Source organism: Sprattus sprattus, assembly GCF_963457725.1.
Source record: "Sprattus sprattus genome assembly, chromosome: 1".
Lineage (NCBI taxonomy): Eukaryota > Metazoa > Chordata > Actinopteri > Clupeiformes > Clupeidae > Sprattus > Sprattus sprattus.
In genome coordinates, this window is record NC_137920.1 from 28,442,826 (window position 1) to 28,470,054 (window position 27,229).

At 40.5% G+C, this 27,229-nt stretch overlaps 6 protein-coding genes across 6 annotated transcripts; 4 read left to right on the forward strand and 2 right to left on the reverse strand.

The window, feature by feature from the left end:
- Nucleotides 1–850: 850 nt before the first annotated feature.
- On the forward strand, nt 851–1,453 carry LOC308367002 (histone H1-like; the record flags this gene model as incomplete). Its single annotated transcript, XM_080840824.1, has 1 exon — nt 851–1,453. One exon carries the CDS (start codon nt 851–853, stop codon nt 1,451–1,453), a length of 603 nt encoding a protein of 200 aa, XP_080696950.1.
- A 10,150-nt stretch (nt 1,454–11,603) lies between these two features.
- On the forward strand, nt 11,604–12,014 carry LOC308367013 (histone H3.2; the record flags this gene model as incomplete). The annotated part of the gene is made up of 1 exon (XM_080840835.1): nt 11,604–12,014. One exon carries the CDS (start codon nt 11,604–11,606, stop codon nt 12,012–12,014), a length of 411 nt encoding a protein of 136 aa, XP_080696961.1.
- Nucleotides 12,015–13,024: 1,010 nt separating this feature from the next.
- LOC308367024 (histone H2B 1/2-like) lies at nt 13,025–13,399 on the reverse strand (the record flags this gene model as incomplete). Its single annotated transcript, XM_080840846.1, has 1 exon — nt 13,025–13,399. One exon carries the CDS (start codon nt 13,397–13,399, stop codon nt 13,025–13,027), a length of 375 nt encoding a protein of 124 aa, XP_080696972.1.
- Nucleotides 13,400–14,469: 1,070 nt separating this feature from the next.
- On the reverse strand, nt 14,470–14,847 carry LOC308379806 (histone H4; the record flags this gene model as incomplete). Its single annotated transcript, XM_080857070.1, has 1 exon — nt 14,470–14,847. The coding sequence occupies one exon, from the start codon at nt 14,845–14,847 to the stop codon at nt 14,536–14,538; it is 312 nt and encodes a 103-aa protein (XP_080713196.1). The 3' UTR covers nt 14,470–14,535.
- Nucleotides 14,848–16,059: 1,212 nt separating this feature from the next.
- On the forward strand, nt 16,060–16,821 carry LOC308360006 (histone H2A-like; the record flags this gene model as incomplete). Its single annotated transcript, XM_080831734.1, has 1 exon — nt 16,060–16,821. One exon carries the CDS (start codon nt 16,060–16,062, stop codon nt 16,435–16,437), a length of 378 nt encoding a protein of 125 aa, XP_080687860.1. The 3' UTR covers nt 16,438–16,821.
- A 2,922-nt stretch (nt 16,822–19,743) lies between these two features.
- LOC308379086 (histone H1-like) lies at nt 19,744–20,346 on the forward strand (the record flags this gene model as incomplete). Its single annotated transcript, XM_080856142.1, has 1 exon — nt 19,744–20,346. One exon carries the CDS (start codon nt 19,744–19,746, stop codon nt 20,344–20,346), a length of 603 nt encoding a protein of 200 aa, XP_080712268.1.
- Nucleotides 20,347–27,229: the final 6,883 nt, after the last annotated feature.

The window sequence follows — 27,229 nt, forward strand, 5'->3', positions numbered from 1 at the left end:
AAACTAAAATAAAAGATCTGAAAATACAGTACAAATACGTTTTTTTTTTCTTCTTTCCAGAATGAGTGCCAGTGTTGACTGAGAGACATGATGGACATTATTGAAAATGGTATGGTCACCGCTCATTTTTGGGTTCAGTATAGTACAAACCTGAAATCGTCCCAAAGGCACGAACTGTATTCGACCATATGGGCTACAACTTTGATTGTCTTTAAATGTATCTGTATTTACGAAAGTGTTCAAAGTGTTTGTTTCCAATAAATGTTCAAAATGTCTGCATTCCCATTAGGATGTGTGTCTGCTGTGATGTCGGATCGGCCGAATATGTCTGGCAGCCATGTGTTTCACTAAGTCCAAACAGATCCCATCTGAAAAGCACAGATTCGCACAGGGTACTTTATTACCGATTATACGGGTCATAGAGGTCCATGGTTTGTTCTATTGCTCACCGAGGTGCAAATGCCAAATGATTTTACAACTTTTTTAGAGGAGTTTTCCTCAGAAAAGAAATATGGGTTGCCACGACGCCCCTGTCACTTCTACGGTTCTCTGTTCGTTGAAACACGGAAAGGGTGAAAATGCGAGGTAATTTAAGTTTGCTTTAAAGTGCAAGGTGTGAACTTCACAACCGACATCTTCATATCCGCACATTTTGTTTCGTTAGACACATTTTGTTACAAAATGCGAGTGGAGAAAACACAAGCGAGTCCATCACGGAAGAGAGGAATGGAGAGCTCTTTCAGTTGAGTCTCAACGGTTCTCATGCCTATCTTAAATACAACCCGCTGGCGACTCGTGGTACTCGTTCACTCGATTCTCTCGTACTCTGATCGTTAGACACCACGAAACTATGGCTGAAGTTGCCCCAGCTGCCGCGCCTGCTAAGTCTCCCAAGAAGAAGGCACCAAGGCCCAAGAAAACCGGACCCAGTGTGGGCGAGCTTATCGTCAAATCCATCACTGCATCCAAAGAGAGGAAGGGAGTTTCTCTGGCTGCCCTGAAGAAGGCTTTAGCCGCTGGTGGATACGATGTGGAAAAGAACAACGCTCGTGTCAAGGTGGCCATCAAGAGTCTCGTCTCAAAGGGCACACTGGTTCAGACGAAAGGAACTGGCGCGTCCGGCTCCTTCAAGCTGAACAAACAGGCAGAGGTGAAGAAGCCTGCGAAGAAGGCTCCCGTCAAAGCCAAGAAGCCGGCAGCAAAGAAGCCCGCTGTAGCCAAGAAGCCCAAGAAGGCAGTGGCAAAGAAGCCCGCAGCTGCTGCAAAGAAGTCTCCGAAGAAAGCCAAGAAACCCGTTACGCCCAAGAAGGCAACGAAGAGCCCCAAGAAGGCCAAAAAGCCCGCCGCACCCAAGAAGGCAGCTAAGAGCCCCAAGAAAGCTAAGGCAGCGAAACCCAAGGTGGCCAAGCCTAAAGCCACCAAGGCGAAAAAGGCTGCCCCTAAAAAGAAGTAAATATTGCGCTTCGCGTGCTGCTCTTTGTAGTTAAACAAAGGCTCTTTTAAGAGCCACCCAACATTTCATTTGAATGCATCTCTTCCTACACTGGTGATGGTCAAATCTAAAAAAAAAAAAAAACATGATTTTGCACCTCATATTGTTAATTGCAGTCAAAAGAGAGAGAGAAAAAAACTGCTTCGTTTATATTTGCTTTGTTAATGTGGAACGCCTTGGGTCTCTCAAAAGCATTACACCTGCATTGTGACATGCACGTTGATAAGGTTACACAAAGATACATTGAATTCATGAACCATCTACATTCCATTTCAACTCACAAAATATCTCAAGACGAAAAACATAAAAAGCTTGTTACATTGTAACCAATTTCAGTACAATGATTACGTAACAGTGGGTGTTATCCATTGTTTTACCAAACACGTCACACAAATATCCAGTTGACTCCTCAACCAGCTCAATTTGACTCATTATTCGCAGATAAGAGTCGTTGACAAAATAGAGTGATTTATTAAGGCCATTGAAATTCAAGATTTTCGAGAAGAAGCGGGAAAGGGAAGGATAGAAAGCGGCCGACACCAAACTAAGCTTGACCTGATGTCACATGGTAAGCTATAAATTGATTGGCTCTCAGTACGGTGGTTTCAGCCAGTGAAGGAGGGAGACAAAGCATATACACAGAATACTGGCTCACCGTGTACCTTCACATTTGTGCTTAGAAATATTGATGGGAAGTTGGGATCATTTTACTGACTCGGTTCCTTGAATGTCGTTTACTCAACATTTTATAGCCAGTTCCATGGCCTTAATATGTCCACTGCAAACACGTATCATATTCTCATGAAGTTAAGTGTCATGAGAATCTCTTCTGAATGTCCGGAGAATGGATGCAACTGAGAAGCGGCTTATGTTTGGTTGAACCCTCTGGCCAGCCTCATGTATGGTCAAACCCATGTTGACCTCATGGTTGAACACATTGGCCTGAATCTCTAAAGAGATACAGTAATGGCTCTCTTTCTTGCTCTTCCTCTTCATCCTTTTACTCATTCTCCTTCTCCTCCTCTTACTCTCACTCCTCTGCCTCTCTGGTCACCTCTCACTGCAATGTTGCCATAAATTGTTCTCCAAACCAGGAGCTTATGTTTTGATTTAAAATTGCACAACAGCTTTGGAAATGGAAGTTTTGCTATTTGAATAGCAGTGGGTTCTGTCTGAAAACAAGGAGGTTTTCGCATTGATGAAGTGTGCAAAGTAGAGAGGATGGTGTTTAGTGTTTTGAAGAAAGTGTGGTTAACAATTGAAATCTGTGTCTAAAGCAGAGAATTTTGTGTTGTGTTTTGAAGAGTTCATATCAACAAAGAACAAGTGCGTTGTGAGTAGTGAGATGCAGGGTACAGTACTATAGGGGTACAAGGAGGAGAAAGAACCAACACAAATTAGAGCAAAGCAGAATAGTAATTTCTGATACAATTTTAGCTACTATGAGAGAACATGTTTTTGTTCATCAAAAGATGACGGATAAATATGAAATTTGTTTTGAGATTAAACATGTACTTTTCCTTGAGAACTATATGTTTTGAACAATGTGTTTTCTATTTTCTGGTGTATTGTTTACTCACTGCTTGAAAGTGTATATCATTTCGATCACTTTGATTATGATTTGAGAGCAGTGGTTGATTTTGAGGCGAAAGTTTCATTTTGCAAGGGGATTCAGAGGATTTGTAAATAGTGCTTGAAGATGAGGTTTTGAGTTTACAATTTTGAGAAAATGGGTGACTGTTTCAAGAAATGTGTTTTAGCAATCATAAAAAAAACCTGTAACTCATCTGCTGCATTTCTATAGTGTTTGGAGTTTTTTACGATCGGATACACACAATTTTGACTGCTTGGTTTTGTTTTTTAATCTCCTCACACAATAAGCACAACCACACACCCAATGAGCAAAACACCTCAGATCCATTGCAAAATGAAACACTCTTGTAAAATCTATACACTCATTTACAGTTTTTTACGATCGGATACACACAATTTTGACTGCTTGGTTTTGTTTTTCAATCTTCTCACACAATAAGCACAACCACACACCCGATGAGCAAAAACATCAGATCCATTGCAAATTGAAACACTCTTGTAAAATGTATACACTCATTTAACAAAACTATAATGTCACCATATGAAACACACACATTGCATATACTGAATTCTGTTTGTACCACTTACACACTTCTGTTATAAACCTTAAACACTTTTAGCAATTCTACTTCTCAGTGATTAGAGTAGTGTAAGTGAAGTACACAGAGAAAGTGAAAATACACAATACAGTAAAAACACTACCCAAGACTGATGAAAATATGATTTACGTAATTCTCTCCATATACCCAAATCAGTCAACATGTCAACACGGAGAATCACAACAAAACATGTCCCAGTGTTCATGCTACTTCAATAGTGTGCATAGCACTGTAAGCTCAGCAAATATCAGACAAAGGTGAAAAGATGTTTCCAATAAAGTTGCATTTTACCCTGATGCCTTTTTAGGATTTGTCAGTGTCGCCAGTGTTGACTGAGAGACCTGATGGACATTACTGTATTGAAAATGGCATGGTCACCGATAATGTTCGCTTGAATTTATCTGAGCCTGATAGCATTACGTATTTGCCAAAAGCATGTTTATGATCTCTCTATCTTGTTCTTGCGTGAATATGGGCCTGTCCTCCTTTCAAGTTTATTTGATACATTTGGTCTTCTTCTTCTTTGAGCACATTTTCCTCCTGCTTCAGGTCTTCCTCTTCCTCTACTTCCACCTTGACCTCGGCCTCATGGCATGGCCTCGGCCTCTTCCTCTTCCTCCTCCTCTGTGGATTCCCCCTCTCACCCTCACTCTTCTTCTTCTTCTGATTCCTTCCATTTTGGTTGAAGACAGATTACAGTTACTCATCTGCTGCATTTCTATAGTGCTTAAACCTGTTTGTTGTGTCTACAATTGCAGTTTTTTTGCACAATCGGATACACACTAAAATCAAAAGTGTAACACAATTATCAAAACCTTCACTCAAGGAGCAAAACAACGGCTCAGATCTGCACAACTATAAGAACATTTCAACATCACACTTTTTGCGAAACCATACACACAAGTGATTTGCAAAGCACTAAACACACTTTTATGCTTTAGGCACAGACGTGTATCAAGAGGTCACTTCCTTACAATTCCAAAACGCTCTGTCAAGTTACCACACGTATGAGCCGGTCAAATAAACACAGCCTTCAATGCCCAAACACAACAAACAGGTTTAAGCACTATAAAAATGCAGCAGATGAGTAACTGTAATCTGTCTTCAACCAAAATGGAAGGAGTCAGAAGAAGTGGTGAGGGTGAGAGGGGGAATCCACAGAGGAGGAGAAGGAGGAAGAGGCCGAGGCCATGCCATGAGGCTGAGGTCAAGGTGGAAGTAGAGGAAGAGGAAGACCTGAAGCAGGAGGAAAATGTGCTCAAAATGTATCAAATACTGTAAACTTGAAAGGAGGACAGGCCCATATTCACGCAAGAACAAGATAGAGAGATCATACTGTAAACATGATTTTGGCAAATACGTAATGCTATCAGGCTCAGAGAAATTCAAGCGAACATTATCGGTGACCATGCCCTTTTCAATACAGCAATGTCCATCAGGTTTTTCAGTCAACACTGGCAACCTGAAGTCCTAAAAAGACATCAGGGTAAAATGCAACTTTATTTGTACTGTATTTTTTCTGATTTATTTTTTTTTGACTGTAAATGGAATTGTAACCTGTACTGGAAACATCTTTTCACGTTTGTCTGATATTTGCTGAGCTTACAGTGTTATGCACACTGCTGAAGTAGCATGAAAACTGGGACATGTTTTGTTGCGATTCTCCATGTTGACTGATTTGGGTATATCTATCTATAAATCCAGGAATCTGTGTGTGTGTGGGTTTGTGGAGTGTCAGTCTGTCTAGGGCGTATCTCCCTGACGGTAGATACGTTAGTTATGAGATTTCTCATGTAGCTTACGCATGTCATGAACCTGTGCATCCTTGATTTTGAAGATTTTTGAATTTATAGTTTTCGAGATATTTGTATTTTACCGTTTCCCGTAGGAAACAATGGGTTATCTTTTCCCGTAGCAAGTCCCACTGTGCACCGAAATTACGTCACAATCAAACAAGCTATGTCACGCTCAGAACCTATAAAACCGGATGGTCAAACTCGATTGTCAGTTTTTGCAACAAGACAATTAGCTAAGTGGCTTATTATTTACACATACTGGAACAAGAAAACACAGACTAGGCTACATACGGCAGTGAAACAAGGTGAGTTTCCTATAGAAATACTCTGATCTGAATAAGTGCAGTCTGAATGGAAACCATATGGGACCATCATACCTTTCAGAGTAGTCTGTCTAGGGCATATCTCCCTGACGGTAGATACGTTAGTTATGATATTTCGCATGTAGCTTACGCATGTCATGAACCTGTGCATCCTTGATTTTGAAGATTTTTGAATTTATAGTTTTTGAGATATTTGTATTTTACCGTTTGTCGTGCATTGGGTTTAGCGACGCTAAACCCAATGCATTTCAATGCACGGCAAACGGTAAAATACAAATATTTCGCGAACTATACATTCAAAAATCTTAATCTTATTGGTTACCAATGGTCTTACATTAAAGTGTTCTCAGAGATTCTAGCCCCGGATCTCAAAATAATGATATGTAAAAAGTGCCCCGTATTACTTCAGTCTAACCTGTACCTATGTGGAGTGCAAACATGTCTTGCTATTACACTACCCAACAGCTACACCTACGTCTGTTAACACTACATAATTCCTACGGGCACTGCACTAGTAGAGAGAATTACGTAAATAATATTTTCAGCATTGGTCTTGTGTAGTGTTTTTACTGTATTGTGTATTTTCACTTTCTCTGTGTACTTCACTTACACTACTCTCATCACTGAGAAGTAGTATTGCTAAAAGTGTTTTAGGTTTATAACAGAAGTGTGTAAGTGGTACAAACAGAATTCAGTATATGCAATGTGTGTGTTTCATATGGTAACAAAATATGGTTTTGGTTAAATGAGTGTATAGATTTTACAAGAGTGTTTCATTTTGCAATGGATCTGATGTTTTGCTCATTGGGTGTGGTTGTGCTTATTGTGTGAGGAGATTGAAAAACAAAACCGAGCAGTCAAAATTGTGTGTATCCGATCGTACAAAACTGTAAGCAATCATGTGTTTGGGCACTTGATGGCTGTTTTAATTCGACCGGCTCATAAACTTGACAGAGTGTTTTGGAATTGCAAGGAAGTGACCTCTTGATGTACGTCTGTGTCTAAAGCATAAAACTGTGTTTAGTGCTTTGCAAATCACTTGTGTGTATGGTTTCGCAAAAAAGTGTGATGTTTAAATGTGCTTATAGTTGTGCAGATCTGAGCCGTTGTTTTGCTCCTTGAGTGAAGGTTTTGATAATTGTGTAATACTTTTGATTTTAGTGTGTATCCGATCGTAAAAAAATGTAAACCTGTTTGGTGTGTCTACAATTAAGCTGTCATGTGTTTGCGCACATACAGTTTTTTACAATTGCTAAAACACTAAAACCCACTGGCTGAACAAAGTTCTCAGTTACCTGAACTCATGAAGCTAATTGGGCAGTCTTGTCAATACCTTACAGTATTTTTTCCATCGCTAACGAGCGCTTACCTATACTTAAAATACTTTTTCTAAACTCTTAACACAGACTTACACCTACAAAACACAATTGGCCAAATAGATCATTTTCTTCTCAAAAGCACATTTTGTTAACTATATACTCTTCATTTCAAAATAGAAGACATCTTTCTCTGCACACACTAACTTTACCAAAACACTGGACATCTGACTCAAAATGAAATTATTCTTTCAAAGAATAACTCTTGTTTTCACTTCACAAGGAACATGCAGCCAATCAAAGTACACCAGGTTTCAAAATACTGGCTATTGTCGACATTACAAAAACTGCATAAACTTTTATGTTTCAGTTTTACAGGTATTTGCATGCAAAACATGCAATCCACTGTTTTTTTGCGCCAAATGTTTTGGTTGGGAACTGTATATCCACATGTAATGTTCACATTCAAAAGCATTCCAGTAAAAAGCGAATCAGTTTTTTTTTTTCTTCACTGTTTACTCTAGGAGGTATAGTAGAAATACTGTTTAGTATGATACAACAGAAAACGTTTTACAGTATTGTTTAAAGTTAACAAAATATCCATGAACAAAAAAGCAACAGCAAAAAGCCCAGTAAAAAGGGAGTACTAAAAAAACCCACAACATTCCTTTATCTAATCCCTGCGATCTTCAGGGTTAGGCCACAAGTTTTCATCCACATCGCATCTGATGTTATCCAAGGCGATACACCTTGACTCGCTCACTGTTCCTCTCAAAGGGAGCAGTGTAGAGCTGTTTCATCCGCACTCTGTGTTTGGACAATGTCCGCGTAATGGTTGCGAGGCTGATGCTATTGATATTGTGAAATATCTCTTGCTCCTCCAAAATTCTGCTTTGAATCTCATGCAGTTTAATTGCATTATTTGCAACAACCATATCTACTATGGCAAGCTCTTGTTGATGATTGAGGAGCTTTCCTCTTCCCCCAGAGGGAGGAAGACGTTGCATTCTTTTGAGGGACAAAAAACATCAACATATGCATTACTGTATGGCCTCATTGACATGTCAAGTGAGAATAGAAACAATCCATGTAAAATGCAAACTTACCTGTTGGTTTGTTGAAAGATGCGTATAATTGACGCAACCGTTGACCGCCTCAAATTGGGCTGTACTCTTTCACCAGCCTCTCTTAGTGAAAGACCGTGGTTTATCACATGGCACGAATTCCATCACTCACTACTGCCCTTGTAGCCCTTAGAATGCCACCACCACGCATTCTTATACCTCTACCTTGCCCTCTCCTTAGGCCTGCTCTTCTCCCTGGACCTGCTCCTCTCACAACTCCTGCTCCTCTCACTACTCCTGCTCCTCTCACTACTCCTGCTCCTCTCACTTCTCCTGCACCTCTCACTACTCCTGCTCCTCTCACTTCTCCTGCTCCTCTCACTACTCCTGCTCCTCTCACTACTACACCTCTCACTGCTCCTCTCACTGGGCCTGCTCTTCTCCCTGGGCCCCTTGCTCTAACTCTTCCTCGTCCAGACATCTTTTTCGGTTTCTGTTTCCAAAAACATCATTCCTCAAAGTCCTCCTTTTACTGTATACCTAAGTAATGCCATTGATTCTAAGCCAGACTGGAATCAGCTGTGGTTGACACAATATACCCAACATACATCAGCTGTGTGTCAATTACAGTTTTTTACAATTGCTAAAACACTAAAACCCACTGGCTGAACAAAGTTCTCAGTTGCCTGAACTCATGAAGCTAATTGTGCAGTCTGTTGTCAATACCTTAAACTATTTCTCATGGCAAAACACAATTTGCAGGTCTCACTTAGACTTTTCAGCAAAACTCTAAACACATTCTCAGTCTTAAAACACATTCTGCACTCTAATTCACATGTCATCCATACTGGTAAACACAAGTGGCAACAATCAAATACAAATAGAGAACAAATGTCATTGATTGAACACAACCACTCAAAATGTATTTAACTTGTATCAAATGATGTGACACAACCAATATGAGCCAGTTTAGGGAGCAAACAGGTTGTTGAAGGTGGGAAGGAGAAAGTCTGAGAATGAATAGAAGAAACAATGTGAGGGGAGGAGGACAAGTAAACACCAGGTTGACTCCTTTGATTTGTGTCCCTTTTACTGTGGTAGTGTATATTGTAGTAGGCCTACAGTGCATTGTAGGCTGTATAAGGACAAAACGAAAACAAGTTGTATGGCCCTGAACATTGTGCTTTCTATTTGGTACAGTAACAGTACTGATTGCTCAATAGACTTTGACTGGTTGTAGGTTCATATCAACGAAGAACAAGAGTGGGCTGTGAGCTGTGAGATGCAGGGTACAGTACTATAGGGGTACAAGAAGGAGAAAGAACCAACACAAATAGGAGCAAAGCAAAGTAGTTATTTTTGATACATTTGTATAGCTACTATGAGAGAGAACATGTTTTCATTCATCAAAAGTCAATGATAGATAAATATGAAATGTACTTCTCCCTGAGAACTATACTATACCTGTACTTCTCCCTGAGAACTATATGTTTTGAACAGTGTGTTTTCTATTTTGTGGTGTATTGTTTACTGACTGATTGAAAGTGTATATCATTTTGAACACTTTGTTTATGATTTGACAGCAGTGTTTGATTTTGAGCACAGGTAAAACTGTTTTGAGGCAAAAGTTTCATTTTGCAAGAGGATTCAGAGGTTTTGTAAATAGTGCTTGAAGATGAGGTTTTGTGTTTAGAGTTTAGAGAACATGAGTGACTGTTTCAAGAATGTGTTTTAGCAATTGTAAAAAACTGTAATGGCTCTGTTTATTTGACAGGCTCATAGGTGTGGTCATTTGACAGTCAATGTTTTGGAATTGCAAGGAAGTGACCTCTTGATATACTTCTGTGTCTAAAGCATTCAAGTGTGTTCAGTGTTTTGCAAATCACTTGTGTGTATTGTTTCGCAAAAAGTGAGATGTTGACATGTGCTTATAGTGGTGCAATTCTGAGACGTTGATTTGCTCCTTGAGTTAAGGTGTTGATAATTGTGTAATACGTTTGATTTTAGCGTTTATCCAATCTTAAAAAACGGTAAACAATCGAGAAAAACTGTAAGCAATTGCATTACTCATAGGGGTGGTTATTTGTCAGTCACTGCTTTGGAATTGCAAGGAAGTGACATCTTGATATATATCTGTGTGCAATAATATAAATGTGTTTGGTGTTTTGCAAATCACTGTGTGTAATGGTTGGCAAACAGTGTGAGGCTGACATTTAGCTTATAGTGGTGCAAATCTGGGCCAGGTTTTGCTCCTTGAGTATACAGTTTGGATAATTGTGTAATGCTTTTGAATTTAGTGTTTATTCAATCATAAAGAAATGTTAGCACTAATGTGTTTTTTCGCACTTGATGGCTGTGTTTTAGCAATTGGCTCATAGGTGTGGTAATTTGACAGTCGGTGCTTTGGAATTGGAAGGAAGTGTCATCTTGATATTCTTCTGTGTCGTAATGAATGCAAGTGTGTTTAGTGTTTTGTAAATCACTGTGTTGTTTCTCAAAAAGTGTGCACTGACGTTGTGCTTATAGTGGTGCATCTCTGGGCCGGGTTTTGCTCCTTGCAAACGACTTGGATAATTGTGTTATACTTTTGATTTGAGTGTTTATTCAATGGTAAAAACTTTAAGAGCCACCCACATCTATTTGAGAATGGGCATTCCCAGGCTCTATTCGGCATGATGCACAAATGTAATGGGTGAAAGTTGGACTTGATGTTTGCAGATAAGATATAAGCATGGAAAATAGGAACTGCCTATGGCTTTCTAAAGGAATATGAAGTTAATGTGAAAGGAGCATTTCAAGTTTCTGTACTGTAACATACAAACTCACATCTATTTAGTGAAAGAGATTCACACATATGTGCGGTAAAGGTGTCCAAGTACATGGATTGGTAACTAGACCATGCATTTGGGACACTCCTGAGGTCGCTGGTTCTAGGTTTTGAATCTGATTCCAGTCTCAAATGCCTGTGTGTGCCCAACACACAGTACTCTGAAAACCACAGTTGCTAACTATGACCCCCTTTTCCCACAATGAAAATGTATAATACATTTGATAATACCAAGTTAACTTAAAGTTTAGTATCATAAGGCATTGACTGCCAGTGAATATAAAGATATTGGCAAATATGTACATTAAAAATGCAAGCAAACACTTCTTGCGTTGTTGTTGGATAAGATTATACATTTTGTACGTCAAGCGTCTATATACTGAACGAATTTCTGAATTAAGGCAAAAACGCTCGTAGAGTAGGAGAAGGGCTTTGTACTTTGAATTTTAGGCGCCACCGGAATCAGGGCGTTGAATACCAATCAGCGGTAGCCAGCAAGTAAACGTCATCAGGGGGCTGGTCGAGGTTGTAACCTATAAATACCCTGCTTGCTTGCGTACTGGCATACTCCTAGCATTGAAGCAGACTTTGCAATGGCAAGAACGAAGCAAACCGCCCGTAAGTCCACCGGAGGAAAGGCTCCGCGAAAGCAGCTCGCCACCAAGGCTGCTCGTAAGAGCGCACCAGCCACCGGCGGAGTGAAGAAGCCCCATCGTTACAGGCCCGGCACAGTGGCTCTGAGAGAGATCCGTCGTTACCAGAAGTCCACTGAGCTGCTGATCCGCAAGCTGCCTTTCCAGCGTCTGGTCAGGGAAATTGCCCAGGACTTCAAAACCGATCTGCGCTTCCAGAGCTCTGCTGTCATGGCTCTTCAGGAGGCCAGCGAGGCTTACCTGGTTGGTCTGTTTGAGGACACCAACCTGTGCGCCATCCACGCCAAGAGGGTGACCATCATGCCCAAAGACATCCAGCTGGCCCGTCGCATCCGCGGGGAGCGTGCTTAAGTTGATCCCGACAACGTCAAGAAAAACAAACGGCTCTTTTAAGAGCCACCTAAATAACTCATGAAAGCTCATTTTCCATCCAGTGTTGGTACACACGCTATTTAATAGCCCACGCACATACTATACTCTAGCTACTACCATACAGTATGTTTAGCCCCCCAGTAGAAGTCACGGTTGAAAGCCGACGCTAGAATGACCGAAAATTCTTTTTACCATATACACTATGTGTAGGGCATATAGTAGTAGTATTACTAATAACCTTTATATTTGTATAGCACCTTTCATACAGAACAATGCAGCTCAACGTGCTGAACAGCAACGGATGTACGTGCACAGTGATGCCAAACAATTTAAATCAAATAAATATAAAATAAAAATAGTGAGTGCATACAAATTTAAGCTATAACATGATAACTGCAGTTGTATTTGTTTCAAGATCAGTCAGAACCGAAGTTAAAGACTAAGGTGAAGCGATACCAAGAACTACATCTGATGGAAGACAGCACCATATGCAAAACAATGTTCCTAAACATTTGCGACGTACTCTGCAACTCCCTGTCACACGCCTGTTGTTGACAAAAAAAGACGAGTGCAACATCTGGAACCGTTGGGTTTTTTTTTTTTGTGTTACGTTGTTGCGGCCAGTGTATCGAGTCATCTACACGCAAACTTATTGTATAGTGCAGTGTGTTGCAGTTTGTGTTCTCTGCATTGCAAAACTGCTCCACATATGTCGTTTCGGTTTTAGAATTAGGCTGCAGTTGACGTACAACATTAAAAATGCGCACAAGGTGCGTATTTCGAGCTCAGAATTCGGTTTGATCATCGTTCATATTACAAAAATGTGTGATAGTGGAGTCTTATGTGATTTTCCGAAACAAGGTAGGCGCAACCCTCTCTAGAGGAACATCCTGAAAACATAAGGAGATTTTGATTATGTTGGAACTGCTTTTCAAAGACAATGTGGGTGGCTCTTAAAAGAGCCTTTGGGTTGAAAAGCGTAAAACGCTTTACTTGGAGCTGGTGTACTTGGTGACGGCCTTGGTTCCCTCAGACACGGCGTGCTTAGCAAGCTCGCCGGGCAGAAGCAGACGCACTGCAGTCTGGATCTCCCTGGAGGTGATGGTGGAACGCTTGTTGTAGTGAGCCAAACGGGAAGACTCTCCAGCGATACGCTCGAAGATGTCGTTCACGAAAGAGTTCATGATGCCCATGGCCTTGGAGGAGATGCCAGTGTCGGGATGGACCTGCTTCAGGACCTTGTACACGTAGATGGCATAGCTTTCCTTCCTGGTCTTTCGGCGCTTCTTGCCGCCTTTGGCTGTGGTCTTGGTCACGGCTTTCTTGGAGCCCTTCTTCGGGGCGGGCTTTGCTGGCTCAGGCATGATGCTTTCTGTATGAGGATTCAGACAGAACTGCGGTACTGCATGCAGTCGTGCCACCTCTATATATACAGCACTCTATGCTAATATTTCACCTAGGCCAGCCATGACCAGAATCCCAGACGATGGTTGGTTACTTTGAAGCGCAGGGGCGGGTCCGTCTACTAAGCCCGCTCTGACCACAGAAAGATAGTTTAGTCCGCACTTCCCCTTCTTTTGTCATCTTCCCGCACTTTCTGAGCTACCTTGGCATGACCAAAATGAAGTCAATATACGAGACCTGCGGCATTAATTAAGCCTCATTGTTAGTGATACATATTTTCAATAAATCTGCATCGTTAACACTGACAAAGTCTTTATAGGAGAGATTCAAGTAGCCTATACGTGCATCCATGAAAGTGAGTTGCAGCATATGACTCAATAACTGAATCGTTTTTTTTCTTCAGTTAGAATATCTACATGTCAAAAAGACTAAGATGTGAATTTGATTATTGGTTTGATTATTGGTTCAAATTTGGTTTCCATAGGAGTGCTCCCTGTTATGGGAGTTACAGTTTTTTTTTCAGTTGTCCTGTATGTCCTATGTTATCCCAAACAGATTAGGAAAAACTCAAAAAAGGTTTGCCGTGTATGACTTTGTAGGGGGCCCCAGAGTATCTTCGTGGGATTTTGTTGGTGAGATTGTTTTTTTCATTGACTTTTGAGTTCCCTGGCAATGGCCTGCATTTTACATTGCCTCACAATACTTTTGCAAACACACTACTCTTGGTATATTCGCCACTTCCATATAACGTGGATCAGCTCATACAATTGTACTTTTGAACTTGGTATTGCATGTGGGGATATAGCCATGCTTATCATTAAGCAGTAAAGCTATGAAATCAGTGGGAATACATTTACAATGAACCTAACAGGAGAAGGCTCACTAAAATAAATAATTATGCATTTACAGTGGCTGTTGGCCGTGTTGTGCATTGTAGGTTATATTCAGTATTAGTGCGCCATAGTTGACATCTTACACCACACATTGGTATTGAACATTCCCATTTTTCAATATAAACGCAATTGGAATCATGTTTTACGTAAGTATTTGGGTGGCTCTTAAAAGAGCCTTTGTCTCAGAATGAGGTGAAAGATTATTAACCTCCAAAACCGTACAGAGTACGACCCTGGCGTTTCAGAGCATAGACGACATCCATTGCGGTCACGGTCTTTCTCTTGGCATGCTCGGTGTAGGTGACGGCATCACGGATGACGTTCTCCAGGAACACCTTCAGCACACCACGGGTCTCCTCGTAGATGAGGCCAGAGATACGCTTCACACCGCCACGACGAGCAAGACGCCTGATTGCGGGCTTAGTGATGCCCTGGATGTTATCACGAAGAACCTTACGATGACGCTTGGCGCCCCCTTTACCGAGTCCTTTTCCTCCTTTGCCTCTTCCACTCATTGTCACTGTTTTAGTTTTACAGCAATGTGTGCACCTCAGCGTGTTGTACGAGGTCTTATATCCATCTGGAGGACCTGTTTGAAGACTATAAACACTCCTCCTCGTCCGTCCCTCCTACTTTTCTCTACTGGTGTTGGCGCGTACATGCAGCAAATTGTACGTCACCTTGACACGTCATTCAGTATTCAAAGTACATAGAATTTAAGTGGACGGTTATATCCAATCCTCTTTGTCTAAAATGTAACTATTATGACCGACCGAACCACTAAAAGGATCCATGGCCTTTGGGAGCTCGACTCTTTGTAACCCATACAGTCCATTTTATAATAGTTGTTTTCATAGTAAGGCTACGGGATCTGTCTTTAAAGTGGTGTATGTAACCCTCTTTCTCGCTAGCCAACTACCCATGATGGTGTGCGGTCTTTCAAATGCATTGTTCCTATAAAAACAATTGGTCGTAATGAGTAATGTATGCTTCAAGCTCAAGCTACGTTTGCAATATTTTCAGCTGAAGATGTAAAGTCTATCAAGGTTTTAAATCCCCACCAACCAATTAAGCAATGAACACACATGGTATGGCAGTATGTATTCACCTGCTTTAGAGCCAGAAAGAAAAGTTAATCTTTAAGTGAAGTTTAGCCAGAGTGGCTGATAATAAATAAACAGTGTGTTGTTAATACATCTTTAATAAGCTATTAAATTCTATTTAAATTAAATACAGCTGACGGATCCCCAAAAAATTGAAATATGCTTGCAGAATTCTGCTCATCGTTGTTATTTTTGTATCATTCAAACATGATTACAAGCCGGTCCATTAGATACTTTGTATCACCTAACCACTTCAGTTTGTTCCATTTTAAAGGTGTTCGCAATACATGGAGATTCTGGGACTTTGTGATTATTGTGACCATTGAACTGACATATCTGGAAACCAAGCTGCAACCTAAACTGGAAGGTGTCGTTTTAACTATTGCATGCGTTAAAATAGTCAGTGATTTTGGAGATCACGCACAAAAGGAAAGGAGGATATCCAGCAGGCGCCAAAATGAAGCAACGTTTGTCTTCCCGCAGGACCTACACGTTGATTGGCTCTCAGTATTCTCGCCTCAACCACTGAGGCAATGAGCAACGCTGAGCTTGAGGAGAATAAATACACTCCCCTCCCCGTTTTGCTACACTTCAGTATTCGGAAGAACCCATACAACTCCTAAAATGAGCGGCAGAGGCAAAACCGGTGGAAAGGCTAGAGCAAAGGCCAAGACTCGCTCCTCCAGGGCTGGACTCCAGTTCCCCGTGGGCCGTGTTCACAGGCTGCTCCGCAAGGGCAACTATGCTCATCGTGTTGGTGCTGGTGCTCCGGTCTACATGGCTGCAGTGCTCGAGTATCTGACTGCTGAGATTCTCGAGTTGGCCGGCAACGCTGCCCGTGACAACAAGAAGAGTCGTATCATTCCCCGCCATCTGCAGCTGGCTGTGCGCAACGACGAGGAGTTGAACAAGCTGCTCGGCGGAGTGACCATCGCTCAGGGTGGTGTACTGCCCAATATCCAGGCTGTGCTCCTGCCCAAGAAGACCGAGAAGTCCAAGTAAATCTGACCTCTAAACTATCAAACAAAGGCTCTTTTAAGAGCCACCCAATTACTTTTTAAAAGTTCATTCCAAGTTGCTTAAAGTGCCACTCTGCCCCCCCACCAATTGGCACATACACCTATCAGAAAAGGACTTTATGTTGTTTTCTTTAATAACTGGTGTAGCAGGCACTGGTCAATGCCATTCATGTTACTTGCATTTATGTAAACACTAGCAGCCTAGCTTGATTTTGATACATACTTGAACATAAACACACTATATTTAGACACTCAATGTACTACCATTGGGTTGTCTGGACACAGCCAGAAAGACCAAACTACCTCAGCCAATGTATAAACAACATAATAATTGTCGAGGTGACATAAGGTTAACTATACATTCAGAAACGTCCTGTTGATGCCCATTGTTGAGATTTTTGTGAGCCTCTAGTTGTTCAGGGTCTATGGTGGCCCATATTAAAACAATGAGTCAAAGTCTCGTTTAACTTTTTGAAACGTTTGAAACTATTGCTACTCCACGTATGTATCGCCACAATCTGTTCTTTCACCTTTTAACTAGTCTTTCACTTTTGGTGAGATGTGAGATCATTGGAACGTTTATTGACTTAAGCAATGTGAGACATTTAGAGGGAAAATCACTATTTGGTGGAGCTGTTAACAATTCATGAACATTTGAAATCTGAGACTGCACCCTTCTATTTGTAAGACATGAGAAGCCTTCTTTAACAATTTGTTGGATTTTAAAAGCTTGTGTAAAATCGTAACTAGTAACTACTGCCATCAAATATAAGGGGAGTAGAAAGTGTAAGTTAACCCCAAGCTCTGAGCCTAACACACCACCTTGTGCGATGGTGACACCACAAAGTAATTTGTTCAACTCCTCGTCGTTACGCACAGCCAACTGCAGATGAAGGGGGGATATCCAGCCCCCTGCATTTTTCTGAAAAAATAATCATCAAAATCAGCATGGCAAGGCTCAGGGAGATTTTAAACATTAAATGGTGTTTTTCTCTGTGTCACAGTTAGAGAAACTTATTTTCTTTGTGAAACTGTCCTCCTCTTCTCCTATGTTGATGTCTGCTGCGATGGGGAATAGTGAAGTGCATGGCGTAGAAAAGAGTATGACCTGGACCAAGTGGGACTTATAGTTCAGTCTGTGTAAGTCTATTGTGCCTTGCTAGTGAGGCAGGGTTTAGTGTGTAGGCAATCCAACGGAAATACCTGATGATTCAAAGGCATGCAATCTTATAACATGTACACCTGCAAGTAATATCTCTTATCGTTAAACTTCCTCTCAGTCCTGTAACCCATCCACGCCTACACTATACCATGATGTATGGAACAATATCATTACAGTTTTTTCTTGATTGCAGAAGCACATTTTTGAAAACAGGGCCCTGTTTTTCAAAACACTACACACAATTAGCACCACCACACACCCAATTAGTAGAACAATTCACATCCTTTGCAAAATTAAACATGCATCTAAAAACAATACACTAATTTATCAAAACAAATTGCGTTACCACAAACACACTAAAACACACACACATACACACACACACTCAGACACACAAACACACACACACACACACACACACACACACACACACACACACACACACACACACACACACACACACACACACACACACGCATGAAACATATAACTTATCGTTTTTTTCACAACATGCCTACGGTTCCTGTCGGGCAGGGGGGCATTATCCACATCACAGGCAACTGACCTGAATGTTTATATTTGTGTGTTGTTGTTGCTTTGAGATTTTACTTGAAAAGTGTCTGCAACAACTGAACATTGTGTGTAGTGATTTGACCAGGTGATGTGTAATTGACATTAGAGTGTAAAGCAGGAAAGTCAGAGTCTATACAGATAAGGGAGTGTGAAGAAATGCCAAATTGGGTCGACTGATTGGTACATGAAGTTTTTTGTGTGAAACACTGTAATTCTGTTTGTACCAGTAACACACTGCTGCTCCAAACCTAAAACACTTTTAGCAATTCTACACCTCAGTGATTAGAGTGTAAGTGAACGACACAGGAAAAGTGCAAATATACAATACATTCACCAAAGTTTTGTACGATTGCATAAACACTCAAATCAAAAGTATTACACAATGAACAAAACCTTACACTCAAGGAGCAAAACATATGCCCAGATTTGCACCACTATAAGCAGATGTCGCATTTCTACTTCTCAGTGATTAGGGTAGTGTAAGAGAAGTACACAGAGAAAGTGCAAATATACAATACATTCACCACAAGACCAATGCTGCGGAAAATATAATTAATTTCTCTCCATACACCCAAAACCAGTCAACATTGAGAATCACAACAACGAGTTTCCCAGTTGTCATGCTATTACAGTAGTGTGCATAACACTTTAAGCTCAACAAATATCAGACCAACATATTCTGTATCCAGGTTACAATTGCAGTAAAACTAAAATAAAAGATCTGAAAATACAGTACAAATACGTTTTTTTTTTCTTCTTTCCAGAATGAGTGCCAGTGTTGACTGAGAGACATGATGGACATTATTGAAAATGGTATGGTCACCGCTCATTTTTGGGTTCAGTATAGTACAAACCTGAAATCGTCCCAAAGGCACGAACTGTATTCGACCATATGGGCTACAACTTTGATTGTCTTTAAATGTATCTGTATTTACGAAAGTGTTCAAAGTGTTTGTTTCCAATAAATGTTCAAAATGTCTGCATTCCCATTAGGATGTGTGTCTGCTGTGATGTCGGATCGGCCGAATATGTCTGGCAGCCATGTGTTTCACTAAGTCCAAACAGATCCCATCTGAAAAGCACAGATTCGCACAGGGTACTTTATTACCGATTATACGGGTCATAGAGGTCCATGGTTTGTTCTATTGCTCACCGAGGTGCAAATGCCAAATGATTTTACAACTTTTTTAGAGGAGTTTTCCTCAGAAAAGAAATATGGGTTGCCACGACGCCCCTGTCACTTCTACGGTTCTCTGTTCGTTGAAACACGGAAAGGGTGAAAATGCGAGGTAATTTAAGTTTGCTTTAAAGTGCAAGGTGTGAACTTCACAACCGACATCTTCATATCCGCACATTTTGTTTCGTTAGACACATTTTGTTACAAAATGCGAGTGGAGAAAACACAAGCGAGTCCATCACGGAAGAGAGGAATGGAGAGCTCTTTCAGTTGAGTCTCAACGGTTCTCATGCCTATCTTAAATACAACCCGCTGGCGACTCGTGGTACTCGTTCACTCGATTCTCTCGTACTCTGATCGTTAGACACCACGAAACTATGGCTGAAGTTGCCCCAGCTGCCGCGCCTGCTAAGTCTCCCAAGAAGAAGGCACCAAGGCCCAAGAAAACCGGACCCAGTGTGGGCGAGCTTATCGTCAAATCCATCACTGCATCCAAAGAGAGGAAGGGAGTTTCTCTGGCTGCCCTGAAGAAGGCTTTAGCCGCTGGTGGATACGATGTGGAAAAGAACAACGCTCGTGTCAAGGTGGCCATCAAGAGTCTCGTCTCAAAGGGCACACTGGTTCAGACGAAAGGAACTGGCGCGTCCGGCTCCTTCAAGCTGAACAAACAGGCAGAGGTGAAGAAGCCTGCGAAGAAGGCTCCCGTCAAAGCCAAGAAGCCGGCAGCAAAGAAGCCCGCTGTAGCCAAGAAGCCCAAGAAGGCAGTGGCAAAGAAGCCCGCAGCTGCTGCAAAGAAGTCTCCGAAGAAAGCCAAGAAACCCGTTACGCCCAAGAAGGCAACGAAGAGCCCCAAGAAGGCCAAAAAGCCCGCCGCACCCAAGAAGGCAGCTAAGAGCCCCAAGAAAGCTAAGGCAGCGAAACCCAAGGTGGCCAAGCCTAAAGCCACCAAGGCGAAAAAGGCTGCCCCTAAAAAGAAGTAAATATTGCGCTTCGCGTGCTGCTCTTTGTAGTTAAACAAAGGCTCTTTTAAGAGCCACCCAACATTTCATTTGAATGCATCTCTTCCTACACTGGTGATGGTCAAATCTAAAAAAAAAAAAAACATGATTTTGCACCTCATATTGTTAATTGCAGTCAAAAGAGAGAGAGAAAAAAACTGCTTCGTTTATATTTGCTTTGTTAATGTGGAACGCCTTGGGTCTCTCAAAAGCATTACACCTGCATTGTGACATGCACGTTGATAAGGTTACACAAAGATACATTGAATTCATGAACCATCTACATTCCATTTCAACTCACAAAATATCTCAAGACGAAAAACATAAAAAGCTTGTTACATTGTAACCAATTTCAGTACAATGATTACGTAACAGTGGGTGTTATCCATTGTTTTACCAAACACGTCACACAAATATCCAGTTGACTCCTCAACCAGCTCAATTTGACTCATTATTCGCAGATAAGAGTCGTTGACAAAATAGAGTGATTTATTAAGGCCATTGAAATTCAAGATTTTCGAGAAGAAGCGGGAAAGGGAAGGATAGAAAGCGGCCGACACCAAACTAAGCTTGACCTGATGTCACATGGTAAGCTATAAATTGATTGGCTCTCAGTACGGTGGTTTCAGCCAGTGAAGGAGGGAGACAAAGCATATACACAGAATACTGGCTCACCGTGTACCTTCACATTTGTGCTTAGAAATATTGATGGGAAGTTGGGATCATTTTACTGACTCGGTTCCTTGAATGTCGTTTACTCAACATTTTATAGCCAGTTCCATGGCCTTAATATGTCCACTGCAAACACGTATCATATTCTCATGAAGTTAAGTGTCATGAGAATCTCTTCTGAATGTCCGGAGAATGGATGCAACTGAGAAGCGGCTTATGTTTGGTTGAACCCTCTGGCCAGCCTCATGTATGGTCAAACCCATGTTGACCTCATGGTTGAACACATTGGCCTGAATCTCTAAAGAGATACAGTAATGGCTCTCTTTCTTGCTCTTCCTCTTCATCCTTTTACTCATTCTCCTTCTCCTCCTCTTACTCTCACTCCTCTGCCTCTCTGGTCACCTCTCACTGCAATGTTGCCATAAATTGTTCTCCAAACCAGGAGCTTATGTTTTGATTTAAAATTGCACAACAGCTTTGGAAATGGAAGTTTTGCTATTTGAATAGCAGTGGGTTCTGTCTGAAAACAAGGAGGTTTTCGCATTGATGAAGTGTGCAAAGTAGAGAGGATGGTGTTTAGTGTTTTGAAGAAAGTGTGGTTAACAATTGAAATCTGTGTCTAAAGCAGAGAATTTTGTGTTGTGTTTTGAAGAGTTCATATCAACAAAGAACAAGTGCGTTGTGAGTAGTGAGATGCAGGGTACAGTACTATAGGGGTACAAGGAGGAGAAAGAACCAACACAAATTAGAGCAAAGCAGAATAGTAATTTCTGATACAATTTTAGCTACTATGAGAGAACATGTTTTTGTTCATCAAAAGATGACGGATAAATATGAAATTTGTTTTGAGATTAAACATGTACTTTTCCTTGAGAACTATATGTTTTGAACAATGTGTTTTCTATTTTCTGGTGTATTGTTTACTCACTGCTTGAAAGTGTATATCATTTCGATCACTTTGATTATGATTTGAGAGCAGTGGTTGATTTTGAGGCGAAAGTTTCATTTTGCAAGGGGATTCAGAGGATTTGTAAATAGTGCTTGAAGATGAGGTTTTGAGTTTACAATTTTGAGAAAATGGGTGACTGTTTCAAGAAATGTGTTTTAGCAATCATAAAAAAAACCTGTAACTCATCTGCTGCATTTCTATAGTGTTTGGAGTTTTTTACGATCGGATACACACAATTTTGACTGCTTGGTTTTGTTTTTTAATCTCCTCACACAATAAGCACAACCACACACCCAATGAGCAAAACACCTCAGATCCATTGCAAAATGAAACACTCTTGTAAAATCTATACACTCATTTACAGTTTTTTACGATCGGATACACACAATTTTGACTGCTTGGTTTTGTTTTTCAATCTTCTCACACAATAAGCACAACCACACACCCGATGAGCAAAAACATCAGATCCATTGCAAATTGAAACACTCTTGTAAAATGTATACACTCATTTAACAAAACTATAATGTCACCATATGAAACACACACATTGCATATACTGAATTCTGTTTGTACCACTTACACACTTCTGTTATAAACCTTAAACACTTTTAGCAATTCTACTTCTCAGTGATTAGAGTAGTGTAAGTGAAGTACACAGAGAAAGTGAAAATACACAATACAGTAAAAACACTACCCAAGACTGATGAAAATATGATTTACGTAATTCTCTCCATATACCCAAATCAGTCAACATGTCAACACGGAGAATCACAACAAAACATGTCCCAGTGTTCATGCTACTTCAATAGTGTGCATAGCACTGTAAGCTCAGCAAATATCAGACAAAGGTGAAAAGATGTTTCCAATAAAGTTGCATTTTACCCTGATGCCTTTTTAGGATTTGTCAGTGTCGCCAGTGTTGACTGAGAGACCTGATGGACATTACTGTATTGAAAATGGCATGGTCACCGATAATGTTCGCTTGAATTTATCTGAGCCTGATAGCATTACGTATTTGCCAAAAGCATGTTTATGATCTCTCTATCTTGTTCTTGCGTGAATATGGGCCTGTCCTCCTTTCAAGTTTATTTGATACATTTGGTCTTCTTCTTCTTTGAGCACATTTTCCTCCTGCTTCAGGTCTTCCTCTTCCTCTACTTCCACCTTGACCTCGGCCTCATGGCATGGCCTCGGCCTCTTCCTCTTCCTCTTCCTCTTTCTCCTCCTCTGTGGATTCCCCCTCTCACCCTCACTCTTCTTCTTCTTCTGATTCCTTCTATTTTGGTTGAAGACAGATTACAGTTACTCATCTGCTGCATTTCTATAGTGCTTAAACCTGTTTGTTGTGTCTACAATTGCAGTTTTTTTGCACAATCGGATACACACTAAAATCAAAAGTGTAACACAATTATCAAAACCTTCACTCAAGGAGCAAAACAACGGCTCAGATCTGCACAACTATAAGAACATTTCAACATCACACTTTTTGCGAAACCATACACACAAGTGATTTGCAAAGCACTAAACACACTTTTATGCTTTAGGCACAGACGTGTATCAAGAGGTCACTTCCTTACAATTCCAAAACGCTCTGTCAAGTTACCACACGTATGAGCCGGTCAAATAAACACAGCCTTCAATGCCCAAACACAACAAACAGGTTTAAGCACTATAAAAATGCAGCAGATGAGTAACTGTAATCTGTCTTCAACCAAAATGGAAGGAGTCAGAAGAAGTGGTGAGGGTGAGAGGGGGAATCCACAGAGGAGGAGAAGGAGGAAGAGGCCGAGGCCATGCCATGAGGCTGAGGTCAAGGTGGAAGTAGAGGAAGAGGAAGACCTGAAGCAGGAGGAAAATGTGCTCAAAATGTATCAAATACTGTAAACTTGAAAGGAGGACAGGCCCATATTCACGCAAGAACAAGATAGAGAGATCATACTGTAAACATGATTTTGGCAAATACGTAATGCTATCAGGCTCAGAGAAATTCAAGCGAACATTATCGGTGACCATGCCCTTTTCAATACAGCAATGTCCATCAGGTTTTTCAGTCAACACTGGCAACCTGAAGTCCTAAAAAGACATCAGGGTAAAATGCAACTTTATTTGTACTGTATTTTTTCTGATTTATTTTTTTTTGACTGTAAATGGAATTGTAACCTGTACTGGAAACATCTTTTCACGTTTGTCTGATATTTGCTGAGCTTACAGTGTTATGCACACTGCTGAAGTAGCATGAAAACTGGGACATGTTTTGTTGCGATTCTCCATGTTGACTGATTTGGGTATATCTATCTATAAATCCAGGAATCTGTGTGTGTGTGGGTTTGTGGAGTGTCAGTCTGTCTAGGGCGTATCTCCCTGACGGTAGATACGTTAGTTATGAGATTTCTCATGTAGCTTACGCATGTCATGAACCTGTGCATCCTTGATTTTGAAGATTTTTGAATTTATAGTTTTCGAGATATTTGTATTTTACCGTTTCCCGTAGGAAACAATGGGTTATCTTTTCCCGTAGCAAGTCCCACTGTGCACCGAAATTACGTCACAATCAAACAAGCTATGTCACGCTCAGAACCTATAAAACCGGATGGTCAAACTCGATTGTCAGTTTTTGCAACAAGACAATTAGCTAAGTGGCTTATTATTTACACATACTGGAACAAGAAAACACAGACTACATACGGCAGTGAAACAAGGTGAGTTTCCTATAGAAATACTCTGATCTGAATAAGTGCAGTCTGAATGGAAACCATATGGGACCATCATACCTTTCAGAGTAGTCTGTCTAGGGCATATCTCCCTGACGGTAGATACGTTAGTTATGATATTTCGCATGTAGCTTACGCATGTCATGAACCTGTGCATCCTTGATTTTGAAGATTTTTGAATTTATAGTTTTTGAGATATTTGTATTTTACCGTTTGTCGTGCATTGGGTTTAGCGACGCTAAACCCAATGCATTTCAATGCACGGCAAACGGTAAAATACAAATATTTCGCGAACTATACATTCAAAAATCTTAATCTTATTGGTTACCAATGGTCTTACATTAAAGTGTTCTCAGAGATTCTAGCCCCGGATCTCAAAATAATGATATGTAAAAAGTGCCCCGTATTACTTCAGTCTAACCTGTACCTATGTGGAGTGCAAACATGTCTTGCTATTACACTACCCAACAGCTACACCTACGTCTGTTAACACTACATAATTCCTACGGGCACTGCACTAGTAGAGAGAATTACGTAAATAATATTTTCAGCATTGGTCTTGTGTAGTGTTTTTACTGTATTGTGTATTTTCACTTTCTCTGTGTACTTCACTTACACTACTCTCATCACTGAGAAGTAGTATTGCTAAAAGTGTTTTAGGTTTATAACAGAAGTGTGTAAGTGGTACAAACAGAATTCAGTATATGCAATGTGTGTGTTTCATATGGTAACAAAATATGGTTTTGGTTAAATGAGTGTATAGATTTTACAAGAGTGTTTCATTTTGCAATGGATCTGATGTTTTTGCTCATTGGGTGTGGTTGTGCTTATTGTGTGAGGAGATTGAAAAACAAAACCGAGCAGTCAAAATTGTGTGTATCCGATCGTACAAAACTGTAAGCAATCATGTGTTTGGGCACTTGATGGCTGTTTTAATTCGACCGGCTCATAAACTTGACAGAGTGTTTTGGAATTGCAAGGAAGTGACCTCTTGATGTACGTCTGTGTCTAAAGCATAAAACTGTGTTTAGTGCTTTGCAAATCACTTGTGTGTATGGTTTCGCAAAAAAGTGTGATGTTTAAATGTGCTTATAGTTGTGCAGATCTGAGCCGTTGTTTTGCTCCTTGAGTGAAGGTTTTGATAATTGTGTAATACTTTTGATTTTAGTGTGTATCCGATCGTAAAAAAATGTAAACCTGTTTGGTGTGTCTACAATTAAGCTGTCATGTGTTTGCGCACATACAGTTTTTTACAATTGCTAAAACACTAAAACCCACTGGCTGAACAAAGTTCTCAGTTGCCTGAACTCATGAAGCTAATTGGGCAGTCTTGTCAATACCTTACAGTATTTTTTCCATCGCTAACGAGCGCTTACCTATACTTAAAATACTTTTTCTAAACTCTTAACACAGACTTACACCTACAAAACACAATTGGCCAAATAGATCATTTTCTTCTCAAAAGCACATTTTGTTAACTATATACTCTTCATTTCAAAATAGAAGACATCTTTCTCTGCACACACTAACTTTACCAAAACACTGGACATCTGACTCAAAATGAAATTATTCTTTCAAAGAATAACTCTTGTTTTCACTTCACAAGGAACATGCAGCCAATCAAAGTACACCAGGTTTCAAAATACTGGCTATTGTCGACATTACAAAAACTGCATAAACTTTTATGTTTCAGTTTTACAGGTATTTGCATGCAAAACATGCAATCCACTGTTTTTTTGCGCCAAATGTTTTGGTTGGGAACTGTATATCCACATGTAATGTTCACATTCAAAAGCATTCCAGTAAAAAGCGAATCAGTTTTTTTTTTTCTTCACTGTTTACTCTAGGAGGTATAGTAGAAATACTGTTTAGTATGATACAACAGAAAACGTTTTACAGTATTGTTTAAAGTTAACAAAATATCCATGAACAAAAAAGCAACAGCAAAAAGCCCAGTAAAAAGGGAGTACTAAAAAAAACCACAACATTCCTTTATCTAATCCCTGCGATCTTCAGGGTTAGGCCACAAGTTTTCATCCACATCGCATCTGATGTTATCCAAGGCGATACACCTTGACTCGCTCACTGTTCCTCTCAAAGGGAGCAGTGTAGAGCTGTTTCATCCGCACTCTGTGTTTGGACAATGTCCGCGTAATGGTTGCGAGGCTGATGCTATTGATATTGTGAAATATCTCTTGCTCCTCCAAAATTCTGCTTTGAATCTCATGCAGTTTAATTGCATTATTTGCAACAACCATATCTACTATGGCAAGCTCTTGTTGATGATTGAGGAGCTTTCCTCTTCCCCCAGAGGGAGGAAGACGTTGCATTCTTTTGAGGGACAAAAAACATCAACATATGCATTACTGTATGGCCTCATTGACATGTCAAGTGAGAATAGAAACAATTCATGTAAAATGCAAACTTACCTGTTGGTTTGTTGAAAGATGCGTATAATTGACGCAACCGTTGACCGCCTCAAATTGGGCTGTACTCTTTCACCAGCCTCTCTTAGTGAAAGACCGTGGTTTAT